Source organism: Corvus brachyrhynchos, unplaced genomic scaffold, assembly GCF_000691975.1.
Source record: "Corvus brachyrhynchos isolate BGI_N302 unplaced genomic scaffold, ASM69197v1 scaffold114, whole genome shotgun sequence".
In the NCBI taxonomy this organism is placed as follows: domain Eukaryota; kingdom Metazoa; phylum Chordata; class Aves; order Passeriformes; family Corvidae; genus Corvus; species Corvus brachyrhynchos.
This window is the reverse complement of record NW_008238337.1, coordinates 533,763-546,699: the sequence shown is the minus strand read 5'-3', so window position 1 is coordinate 546,699 and position 12,937 is coordinate 533,763. Positions and strand designations below refer to the sequence as shown.

General features: G+C 45.5%; 1 protein-coding gene across 1 annotated transcript in view; it reads right to left on the bottom strand.

The window, feature by feature from the left end:
• Positions 1-12,706, bottom strand: part of RIMBP2 (RIMS binding protein 2) — a 123,144-nt gene extending 110,438 nt beyond the window's left edge. The window contains 5 exon segments of the mRNA XM_017734751.1: positions 2,803-2,937; positions 3,634-3,858; positions 5,783-5,893; positions 8,919-9,038; positions 12,689-12,706. Coding sequence (XP_017590240.1) covers positions 2,803-2,937; positions 3,634-3,858; positions 5,783-5,893; positions 8,919-9,038; positions 12,689-12,691 — 594 coding nt within the window. The 5' untranslated portion in view covers positions 12,692-12,706.
• Between the last annotated feature and the right edge of the window lie 231 nt (positions 12,707-12,937).

Sequence of the window (12,937 nt, the reverse complement as noted above, 5' to 3'; positions counted from 1 at the left end):
GGCTGCGGGCAGCGCTGATGTTCCCTCCGGGTAATGCTATCGCAGGATCTTCGCAGTAGGTCATCTGTGGCCTACTGGCACGAACCAATGAACTGTAAATGTGAGCGGCAATTTTTTTTTTTCCGCTGCCCGGCCTGCCCAATGGAAGGCGCGGAAGCTCCGATGCAGAAGGGAATTAAGGCAGATTACCTGGAGCATCCCAACCATTCTGCCGCGCCTCTTCTCGGGGAAACTGGGGGCAACGCATTCGCACAAAACTTCTAAGGTGCAACAGCATCTCCCCAGCAGGAAGAGGGAGATGCTGTAAGGGGATACAGGGAAAAATTTTAAATAAATCAAATTTTAGAAACCCAGCTTCAATAGTTTTCTCATTGTTTTTTGCTCCCAGTTTCTCCTGAGCACAGATGATCTAAGTGACAGAACCTGATCACTTTGGGAGTGCATTCACTACAACATAACTGAATTCTCCAGGCTGATGAAGGTTAAATCATCAAGAAAACATCGGAATTATATTGAGTGGTGTTTCCATATTTTCCTTTTAGTATTTTACAGGGGAAGGAAATACTTTAACAGAATTCAATAAAATAGTGCCTCGAGAGCGCAGTATCTAGAGAAATGCATCCCTCAATTCAGTAAGGTCTTTCCTACAGTCCCTTTTCAGATACCAGTCTTCCTCCCATAGTTTTGCCCACAGGCATAATGAGGAAGAGAAGGAGAATTTTCAGAAAAGTTTGGCATTAACAAAAGAAGGCAGATTTCCCCTCAAGCCATAGCTCTTTATGAAGTTGAAGTGCACGGGGAGCACCCTGCTCTCCAGGAACTGCCAGTATCTGCTGCTTCTCTGGAAGGAATTAGGGGCCATGGAAGAGGGATTTGTCCGATGATCTCTCTCTCAAGTTTTGTCTTACCTGGATTTCCAGTTCACTATCAGTGTGAACCCCTGAACCAGGATCTTTACTAAACAGCTGAGGAATCATTCCACACTGGCCTTGTCTGTACTTCTGGGTGCAGCAGCTCCATCTGTTTGAGCACCTCACCCAGACCATGGCCCCCAAAGCTTCCAGCAGCACTGAGAACCACCACTCCCACTTGGAAGAGACACACTTCTCTTCAGAGGTTTAGAATTCAATCATGGACACAGTGTGATCTGCAAAGCAACTGGCTGCTGCTGGAAAAATCTGTCCCTCATTATATGAATGAAACAGCCAAGGATCTAATCCCTGGTGATGTGATACTGCAGGAAAAACAGATGAGGAGAAGGTTTATAGACAATCTGTGCTTCCTTCCCTGAAGGTCTGCATTGGCACATTCTAGAAAGACCAGAATTTTCTGAATGACAAGTCCAAGACCTAAAAATAAGGTCCCCAAGACCTCTCTGCTGTGCAAATCTCAGCCCCAAATGACCTTCCCTAAGCTTACTCATGACTGTAGCAGGAACAACAAAACTCTGGCATTTTCTGAGGGAAAAGCATTTCCTAGCCAGGTTCATATGTTCATTCCCAGATTAGATTATGGCTCTAATCATCAGGCAAGGCACTCTTTCTTTTATAACCAGTTTGTGGCATAAATGACTTTTTTTTTTTTTTTTTTTTAAGTCTAATTTTGGCAAGTCAGATTTTCTTCCCTCAGTTGAGCTACAGGCAAGCTTCAAACTGAAATGTTCCTTCCGACTGTATCGGCACTCACCACACTGTGCTTCAGCACCAGGCACAGATCTGCAGCATACGACACAAAGTGGGACCAGAATATTCCAGGTGGCACATTTGGGAGATCTGTCTTGTCCAGGCTGGGGACTGGAGGAACGTGACTGTTCCCTCCTGTGCATTTGTACAAACAAACCCAAACCTTGCTAGGCCAGCCTGATACTAGAAAATCTGTCAGATCACTGTAAAATGTTGTTATTGACATGTTACACTGAGCCAAGCCAGCTCTTCCAATTCCTGTTCATGGGTGGGTTTGAAACGTGTATCTCTGTACACGGGGTGTGTGGGTACATACGTGGATAAAATATGCAAATTACCATAAACTTTCTGGAAGCCTTGTTTTTAAAATATGGAAAATTTTATGAATAAATTTGATCAAGACACTCTGAAAGTAAAACAGGAACCAGTTTTTTAAACTACCAGTACAGACTCACTGCTGTGAGGGTTTTAAAACATATTCTTTGTCTCAAGAACATGCTTAGCAATTTGAGTCATAAAAATTTGACATATGCAACTTGTTATGCCACAGCAGACGAGAACTGACATTTTACTGGAACTGAAAGATGTTAGGGCTTTATTATCATAAATATTTTATTATTAATTTGGTAGTTTATCTGGCCAAATATCAGCATTACAGATATAGCTTGATAATAATTTTTTTCTGGCTGCAGTTATGCTGTTGATGGGCCACCAGCATGTAGGAAATATATAATATACATAACAGTTTCGCTGAAAGAAAGGGAATCACAGCTCTGTGTGCCATGTAATCCCCCAGTATCACAATCCCAAAAGAATGACCCTCCCTTCTGATAGACGTTCTTTAGAGAAATAGAGAACAAAAGACATTTCTGTAGATGCTAAGGGCTCTATGAAATACCATTTTAGCTTTTAATTTGTAACTTTTCACAGGCTAGAATGAATTTCGTGTCCTTTCCAGTCTGAGTTACATGGAACAATTATTTAAAATATGTCCTAAGAGGTGAGTTTTCCTCTCAGTCCCCTTCGTATGAAAAGCCAGTCAATAAACCGAAACAAATGGAGATAAAGCCTCCCCTTGCTAACTGCACTTTTTGAATGAAAAAACAATAAAGGAGCTCACCTTCCCTGCTGCCAGGACACGCCCAGGGCCTGCTGTGGAGACGAAGGCCAGCTGTCTCTGAAGCCACAGCAGCTCCTTCTGAGACTGCCTCAGTAACTCCTCGGTGTTTCCTGGCATCTGCCCCAGCAGCCCTTCCTGCAGCACAGGAAATTCTCCATTTCTCTCTTGTCAAATACATGGGAACGGGGACATAGATCTGTCACAGCTGAGCCTCGGACTAAACAGCAGCATCTGCTGTAGCCATGGATCCAGATTTCTGCAGGTCAGTTCCCATGTTTAACCCAAGAATCCTCTGCCCCCTAAAATCAATCTGTCCACAGCGGCAGCAGCAGGACATCCTGCACCCCAGGCACCCCAACAGCTCAGGCAACTTCCTCTGGCTGATCAAGCCAGGTTAGGTAGGGAACAAGCTGGGCAATCCCAGCCTTTGGCAACTGGAAGTTGTTCCTCTCACGTGGTTCGTTGCTGTACAGAGGGCTCAGAGATGCTGCAGGGAGGGCACAAAATTGGTACAAGACAATGCCAAGAAGGGTTTGATGTTGGGATAGCGAATATGAAGTACAGGAATTTTTTTAGAATTCCAAAGTACAAGCTTATATCCTCAGTGGAAGTCTTGACTTGAGTCTAAACCAGAAGTATTGTGAATTCAGACCCACACTCTCCTCCACACTGGATAGCTTATTGGTATTAAATATTGTGTAAATTGTCTGTTTGAGTGAGAAATGGACAGATAAATATTTTGAGTCTAAAACATCTATCAATAAACTACTTTCAATGTAACTGTTTACCAGCACAGTTCGGTATTAAGAATAGAACTGGATTTTTACCTACCCTCAGGCATCCCAGCTGATTTTGGAGCTCCTCACACTCCCCTTGCAGCAGCTGGATCTCCAGATCTTTTATGCTTTCGGATTGTTTGTTGATACTTCGCAGATGTTGAGACTTAACATTGACAAAGTGCATTTTCTGCTTTAGAGGCAGAGCTCTGGTGATTGTTTTTGTGATGACAGCACTGTTATTGGATGACAATGTCAATGAAGTTGAAGGGTTGACAGCCTGGTAAGGAGAAAATACATTTTTCATGTCATTCTTAAAGCTTTGTCTGAAGGAAAGAATTTAATTCAAATTCTTTCAAAAATCATAGCATAAGTGCTTTATTTGAAAAATTTTCTTCCTCAGACATTTCATTCAAGCTGTGACTAAGAGACAATCTTGCTTGATCAATCACAGCTAAAGAGATTGGGATAACACAAAGGAATGAAAAGCAGACAGTTTATTTTCTTTTCTGTTTCCCCCTCAGTGGATCGCCGCCGGCCGCGCTCGGTGGCCGCGGCGGTGCCGCTGCGCTCGCCACTGGATGGCAACCGAGCGCTGCTGCTCGGCCCCTGCGCCCCCCCAGCTAATTAGGAAATTATCCTGCTGCTGCTGAGCCTGCAGCTCGCCCGGAGCTCCGGGATGCCGCATTCCCGAGGCTGTGCCGGAGCACGGCAAACCCCGCCCGGGAGCAGCGCTCCGAGCTCGCTGGGCGGGAGCGGGGGGAAACTGAGGCTCGCTCGCAGCGCAGCGGATGGGAGAGCCCAGGGCTGGGAGCGACCTCGGGGCTGGCTGCTCCCCCTGCCCGCACCCGGGGGCTCCAGGGCCATTTCCCACCGTTCTCCCCTCACCCTCTGCAGGTTTTGCCCTTTCCTGGGGCCCGGCTGTGCCTGCGCTGGGGTCAGCTGGAACCACCCCCGGCTCTGGGCACTGCATCCGTCCCATTCCTGCGTTTGGGATCTGCTCCAGGGGTACCTGACCCATCCAGGCTGCCTTTGTGGGGATGCTCGGCGTGCTCCAGCCCAGCCCAGCCCAGCAGCCCCTCCCTGGGGAGGGAGGGGGCTCCTGATGTGACCAAGGTACAGCTGTGCCAACTGGAACAGCTCACACTGACTCGGCATCTTTAAAGCAAAAAAGGCTCCAAATTTTGAATGATGGAAACCGCTGCCCCAAACTGGAATGGGGGCAGAGTCCCACAGACTGATCCCGACACTGGCCTCCAGCAGGTCCATCAGGAGCCACTCCCCAGCACGCAGCTCCTGGGTGCCAACGATTGATTTTGTTGTGAACGAAGAGAGTCAGGAAAGCAGAACCAACCTGAGGTGTGTTGTATCTGCTAAATCTGCACAGGAATATTTAACTGGTGACTTTCTTCCATTAGGCATTAAACCGTTGAGTAAATGATGCAGTAAAAAGTCTGACAGTTGCCAAACACTTAAGTGTTTATCGATTTTTTTAAAGCATTTTTTTATCGTGTTTGTATCCGCTGAAGGGAGAAGCATTGAAAGCTCTGGAGGAGAGGATCCATTAGTGAACAGAAGAGGTGAATCAGAGGAAACATCAGGTAAAGTTTTTATCACTGAGGCACCCCAATGTCACTGGCAAAGCAGTTTCTCTGTCGGCAACAGGGCTGTGTGTCCATCTCGAGGGCATCCTGGGTTATCCTCACTGCTTCCTTCTTCCATGCCAGCCTCAGACTCAAGGGTTTTTGGAAAGATGTTGATCCCCCTCTTGCACAAGCCACACGTGCAAACAAATATGCAGGAATCATCACAAAAGGCATTTAACATCAGCATCTAATTTCTTTATTGGGGGATCACTTCAAATTGACCAATATTTTAAATTAGGTATCTTACAATAAAAGCAGTAAATAACTCCAATTAGAAGAGTAAAAAGGAAAAGTCATAGTGGGATGGTCCTGTAATTGGTTAACATCCACAACATAACTCCTAAAACTGCAGAGAGTTACGTAACTTGTGCTGGACCATGAAACAAACATACCAGGGAAGCCAAACCCGAGATAAATCTCTGTGTGCCCTGTGCCAGGCAGGGTGCAGACAGTTGTTTCACCTGACATTTATCACCTCTGGATCGTGTCAATGCCATGAGAGATGTCTCAGCAACTGGCAGGAAAGCACTGGAAGGTTTCAGAGCGTGTAACACTCACCTTGCTCTTCTTAACATTTACTGAGCTGCTCTTCTCTTTGCTTCTGCCCTCAGGTCTGCGGTGTGGAGACTTCCCAGATGTTTGTTTTACTTTCTTGTTGCCCTCTCTGGACTGTGGAACAAAATCCATCAGCAGCTTATTAAAATGCTTTAGAATAGATCTGAAATATCTCAGTGATGCTGTTGGTCTTAAATCAATTTGCTCTCGCACAGTGAAGTCCCGTTGTCACCGTAGAGCCCAGGAGAGCTCGTGGCACCGGGCAGGACAGGGCAGGTCTCAGTCCCTGCTCCCCTCCTGGCCCCGGGCAGTGCTCGCTGTGGTGTGAGCTGTGCTCCTGCGGGGGACAGGAGGGGACACCCCTGCAGCCCCAAGGACTGGAGGCATTATTAGGAGCGGTTTGTACCCTGCACGGGCTCTGTGTCCCCGTCAGTCTCAGGAAGAATCTCGTGCTGGGTTTGCCTGGGAGATGGATGGAGCACAGGGATGTCAGTGGCTGCACTGCCCCATCAGACTGCTCGGGCTGCGGGGGCTCCTTCTGCGGCATCCCTGGAGCTGGGTGGGACACGGCAGCTCCCGGGGAGGGCCCTTTGTTCCTCTGCTGCTCCCAGTGTGGAGCACAGGGTGCAGCGTGAACAGGCAGGGCTGGTTTAAGTGGGCTGGATATTTTAGCATTGATTCCTTTTCAAAATGCCAGGATACTGCTGAAGGACAGGCCAATTTCACAGCGTGCTGCACGCAGGGTAAGCCAGTCTCGCCTCCCAGAACTTACAGACCTAAACAAACATCACCAAGCACGTGGGGAATTGGCCTCGCCTCCCGGCTCAGTTCGGGGCAGCTCAGCACTCCTTCCTCCAGGAAGGTTGGTGCCTCTTTCCTCGGTTCATGGATGCTGAGCTGGGCGCTCCACTAGGAAATGCCCCCCGCCCCTCGCTCTGTGCGCGCCGTAGGCACTGGCACAGCAGCTGCTTTCTCACTTTACGTAACATTTAATCTTGTGTAGCCAAGACCGCTCCCAGAGGGTAAACAAAGTGACTGAGATCTCTTTTTCCAAACACCACTACCCTTATTTCCATCTCTTCTCTGCTGATGGTGAGTCAGGCTGTCTCTATTTGGCCAGCATGACTTGGTGTTCAGTCCCGTTTGAGGTGTGGATCTCATATTTGAGGAAAGTTGAACCTTGCAATACCAAGCAAGAAGGTCTTTTTGGAAAAGGAAGTTTGGAGTCTGTTCTTTTCTCTAGTCAGATCTCAGAATGGTCTAATTACTGACCCTTTACAGCAATTCAGTTCAGCTTTTATTGTTCTCTGCATTACTGCGCTGTGTTGTGGCACTGTGGGTGTCAGTGTGTGAGAGCAGAACCTTTAAGGTTATAAAGCTGTCAGTGAAATGTTCCCCTTTAATCTCAGAAAAGATATTTTAATGCAGTTAAAATAATGCCACATTTATTTCTGGTATAAATGGTAGGGAAGTCAACAAGGGCACTTATTTATATCTGTGTAGGATGAGCAGAATGCTCAATGGAAACCCAAGAAAAGCATCCTGGCCCACAGGTCTGAGTCACTCAGTGCTCAGCACATGCTCCCCTCAGCAATGAACCAGCTTTGGTGAGGAGAATCACAGAAAGCAGCTATGTGACCTAACCCCAACTCTCGTGTATGGATATCCAATCCAGCTGGATTGCAGGGAAACAGAGAATTGGCCTTTATTTTCTCCAAACTCACCTGAAGTTTATGGTAATTCCTGTTATTTTAGGGATTAAAAAAATTAATAGATCCACTGTGATTAAAAATAAATATCAACACTTGCTGAATTCTTTTGTCCTGTGAATTTTTGTTTTCTTCCTAAGACTGATTTGTTCCATGGTTTTATTTGCCTCATATTGGAAGGAAAACCATGCCCAAAAATACATTAGGGGGTACTGTATAAATGGGAACTCTGACAAAATCTATTTATAAATGATTTCAAAGTCAAGAGAGCACAAGTGTGCCCAGCTGTCAGGCCTTGGGCCTGAGCAGAGCATCAGAGCTCTCCCCCAGCCTGTCCTGGCAGACAGAGGGGGACCTGGATCAAATCTTCAGGCACAGGGCGAGATTACTGTAACCCAAAATTAACCTCCCAAATTAACTCACCCGCAGCTGGCAGCTCTCCAGCTCTGTGTCAGAAATGCCCTTCACTCAATACTCTGCTAAGCACTTTGAAAACCTGCTGAAGGAACTTGGGTGGTTCTTATGATGGTTCTGAACCTAATTTTAGGGGAACTTTTTTTAAATCCTGCCATCGGTGACTATTGAGGAACTGTGTAGATACGTGCTGAGAAATAGCTCTGTATTGTAGGAGAAGTCTAAATGCAAATTAATTTATTTAAAAATCAGTGTAGCACTTGGTAGGCAGCTCAGGAGGCAGGGACTGGTTTTTAATGCGGGGAACATGAAAAGGAGCTGTAATTATTTTTAACAGTGACTGTTGAGAATGTTTGCATTGGGACAGTAACATCTGTTCACCACAAATGGGGATATCAGATGTGGGGAATATAAAGACAGACCAGGCAAGCCTTGCAGGAAACCCAGGAGAGAGACACAGATATTAAACTAGAGTCCTTACTGTGGATTATTTGTTGTGGGGATAAACATATTTCCTCATCTGAAGTGCAAGGAGCTGGTTTCCAACAGCTGCATCGTTCAGGCTTACGAGGACACCCAAACTGACCTGGTATCAAAAGCTCCACAGGCTCTAGAGCAACTTCTCTTTCATAGAATTGGCATTGTGATTACAGCCACGACACAACCAAAATACTCCCAGAGGAGCTGTGTAAAAGTCGTGGCTTTGGAGCTCACAGGTAGCTGCATTCTGATTCTGCTTCTTGTCCACACTTCCTGTTTCAAAAAGCATCTCCACTTTTCAGCTCTCTCCCAAGCTGTAGGACTTGGGGGTTTCATTCATTGTTTTGCATACGAGAGGCACATCCTACTCCAGAAAGCATTTTATGAGCAAGGCTCTACACAGTTCCTCTACACGGTAAGATTTTAAAAAATGCTTATTTAAAATAGTTTCCTATAACCCCACCCCTCCAAAAGGAAAACCCAGGCAAGTTTTCAGACAAATTCTGGTACGCCCTGGATTGGAAATGGTTACTCACCACTTTGTCTTCCACTTGGTCTTTAGTCAAGGGCTTACCCACTTTTGAAAGTGATTGATTTGCCTTGGGGGAATCCAGCACAGAATAGCCCTGATCCACGATGTGACTGATAGCCTTCTTCTGCAACAGAGGGAAAGTGGCTTGAGAGCATTTAACCCTCTAGAGAGAGCATAAATTGGTTTATGGGACTTCTGACTTTTAATAAAGTCAGGCAGCTTCATTTCACAAGCCACAGCTCCAAGGTAACAGGCACAGTACTGGGATATTTCCTCTTTCCTTTCCATGTGCCTTTGCTTCCTCCTTCCCTGCCAGAGCACTCAGAGCCTGTCTTGCATCCTCCAGCTTTGGAGATGCTGGGTGAGTTTTCTAAATGGAAGCAGCTCATTTGTACTTGTGCAGGTATTTCAGAATCTCACTTTATTTATTCATAATTAACTGTAGGCTCACTATTTAAATGCATTTCTTTTAGATGTTTTTGCATAGTAGCCACCTGAAACCCAACACAGTATTGCTTAATAAGCCTTTTGAACTTTTAACTTTTATAATCTTCTAGGAGGGTCCTACATTATATATTTTAAATATACTCCAGTGAAATAAAGATGAACTCCTCTACATGCTGTTTGCCTCAGGGGAACAGAAGGAGGTGGGAGATGAACCACCCCTTGCAGCGTCTCTTGGAGTCAGTGGAAAGAGTCCTACGGGAATTGATTTGACCCTAAATAAATGGCCAGTCCCTCTGAGGCGCAGGTTTTCCTCACTGGTTTCTCACCATCCTCACCCACTGCAACCCGGAGCAGCGACACTTCCCTCCTGCAGGAGGAACCCCCGGCCAGTGACAAAAGATGCATCTCCCCAGGGAGCTTCTGCTGTTTGGGCACTGCTAACGATGTGCTTAAGTAGGATTGTTTATTTTAGCAGCAAAGTTCACAGATGTGGTGAATTTTTTATTAGATACTAAAATGTTAACGATGCTCTGAGTTTCTCGTGCACAAATGAGCTCTTTTCAAAAAACCTTACACTTGAAACGTAATCATCATGGCTCCCAAAACGAAAATAAACTGCAAGTCAAGCTTCAGCTCCAGAAACATCAGTGGACTAATGCATGTATGTAAATATCCAGCAGTGCCTTTACAGGAATGAGGCCACAACAGCCTTTAACAGGTGCAGCTTCATTTCTTTTGTTCCACATCACACTGAAGAAGCCTGAACCTAAAAGCCCCCTGCTCCTACCGAAGTGAGCAGGTGATTCTCATGTGACAAGCAATGCCCAGAAGAGGGCCCAGAGTTGTGCTTTACAGACAGCACAAAAATGCAACGTTTTCCTAAACAAAAAAATGTGCAAAGTAAACATAGAGAAAATTGTATGGCAACACCCTGAATTATTGAACGGCTAGCTATGCAGAACAAACATAATTAAAGGGTCTCATTATCTTCTAAATAATCATTGTAAATAATGCTTTAGATAATTACTTCATTAATTCTCAAAACACTGGCTTTTATTCTCCTCTGAGATTCTACCCACTATCTCTACTCCGAATAAATTGCCAAAAGGGAAAATCAAAAGCAGAGCAAGCAAGTGAGCTGGAAATGCAATGTGTGCTTGTATGAACTGATTCAAACCCAGGATGTTTTGAAATGTTTTTATTGCAGATTTTCAGATGGTTAAAAGCAGTTTGTTTGGATTTTTTAATGCATGTATTTCTTTCTTCGGATTGCTCTCTGCTGCAGTCAGACTCCCTTGCTTGCAGCTATATTTACCCACTTAAGGATGGTTGGCAGCAGCGTGGATAGAACCAAGATTAGTCTTTGTCACGGATGACTGTCCCTCTTAAGTAAAGCCACATACTGCCATTTTTCTTCACTACAAATACCACAAGGTACATTCAATATTAAAAGAAATTATGCCTCTAAAAGCCACAGCCTAAACAAAAGGAAAGCCAGAGCAAGACAAGAAATGGGCAGAAAATCTAAGACCCACAGTTTGGTGGCTCAATAGCTAAGAATGTCTGCATTTGGAAAAGAATCTTTTCTTAACAGCATTCTGTCAGTGCCGCCAGTAATTAAAGTAATGGCATAAAAAACAAACATTTTTCTGGTCGAGTCCCAAGTCAATCTGGAGCACTGCAGAAGGCTGAGACTTACCAGCCATGGTATTTTAAAAGGCCTTTACCAAAAGTTCATTAAAGAAATTAAGTAGCAAGAGGAAAACAGCAGATCAAGTCAGAAACCACCCAACCCTGAGATGGAAAGGGCACAGCAAACAAATCAGCAGCATTTGAAACTCTCAAAAGGCAATTAGTCTGCACAAAGGCGATTACTGGAATTTTGAAAAGGGAGGTCAGCAGCAACCACAAAGCCTAGAGAGAACTGAGACATATTTTGGGAAATTGAATACTTTTTTTGTGCTTTTTTGGTGTTTGTGTTATGCTTTTGTGGGTTTTTTAAAATAAAATTACTCCAGTAGTAAGGTCACGTTTTGCTGTAGTACATGTCAAAGGTCCTACAATATTTGCTGCAAATGTAGAAGCTTCAGGTTTTTCTCCTTTTCACCCCATCCACCCAGAGCTCCCTCAGTGACACAAAGCTGCCACAGGACCTTCCCCAAAGCTCTCAGAGCAGGTAGGGCAGTGAGGCGAGAGAGCTGCAGCTCTCGGGAATGAGATGTTCTCTCAAGCTTTCAGTTGATGTTGCAGAGGGGACTGGAGCTTAATTGCTCTCACTAACTACGCTTCAGGTCTCAGAGCTTTTCCCTAGACTCGGGTCCAGACTGGTAGCTGTGCTTAAATCAGAAATCCCAGGGAAGGCCCGGAAGAATACAATTAGAACTAATTGTGTTTTCTGAGCGCCTTTCCACCCCACTGAAATTTGCAGCATTGAGTGCACATGGCTGAGAGGGAGCTCAGAATTAAATGGCTTTGTCTGCCCCACTGCCAGCATTAAAGGGTTTGCCTTCCACTTTCTCAATATAAAACCCAGCTATAAATTAAAAACAGAACAGGGCCCAGCCATGCTTTTAAGGGCCAGCACCCTTCCTGACCAGCAGCCTGGTTTGGATCAGGGACAGAACACGGTCAACCTGCCAAGTCATATCCTGGCCAGTGCACATCACCTACATTGTGGCCAAATTCCTGGAGCTGTGTGGGAAATACTTCTGGAAAACCCTCATGAGACCCCTGCAGGGGGAAATGCTGATTAAGTTCATGAAACCAATTGCACGAACTTCAAAAGACTTGCCTGATGGCAGAAACATTGCTGAGGGTTATACAAGGCTCAAAAAACTAAAAACCTTTCAAGTACAGGAACAGAACAGTTGTGTGCAGTACTAACCAAATCACCCTGTCAAACACATACTGAAGCTGCCCCTGCAAACACCACATAAAGGACTGTCAGGTGAGCTGCTACACACACAGCACCTCTGCCCGGTTACACTCTCTCAACTGAGTCTCACCTTAAATCCAGTTTAATGTTGGCCAGCTCAATTTACTTTCAATTGACAGTACCTGGCATAGCCTGACCCAACCAAGCGTCACGTTCTCTCAGAAGTATGGATACAGGAAATTCAATTTTGTATGCAAAATAATCCATGTCTTCTTCCTACTTAGTGCTACATCTTGGTAGCTATTGGCATCATCTTAGCCATTTTCTAGGAACTATTTACTCTTGAGCATTAAAATCCTTCTTTCCCCTCTTTGCAGTAAAAAGGACTGAAATGCCAACAGCAGCCATGGTTCCTCACAGCACGCAAGCACAAGGACCTTGTCGGTACTTACCATTTCTATGTATTTCCCTTTGTAAAAACCCTTATTCCAGAAGTACTTTCAATCTTCAGAACCTTATTGCAAGTGCTTATTAAATGCTCTTTTTACTCCCAGAGCTCCCTGGTGAGTGCCCTGCTGGTGCAGAGGAGCTCCGGGGTGACCGAGGTGGCTCAAGGGCTGCGGTGGCACCGGGGCCAAACCCCGCCCGCGGCAGCAGAGCCCGAGCCCCGCGGCTGCCCCGTGCCGGGGGCCAGGGCTATT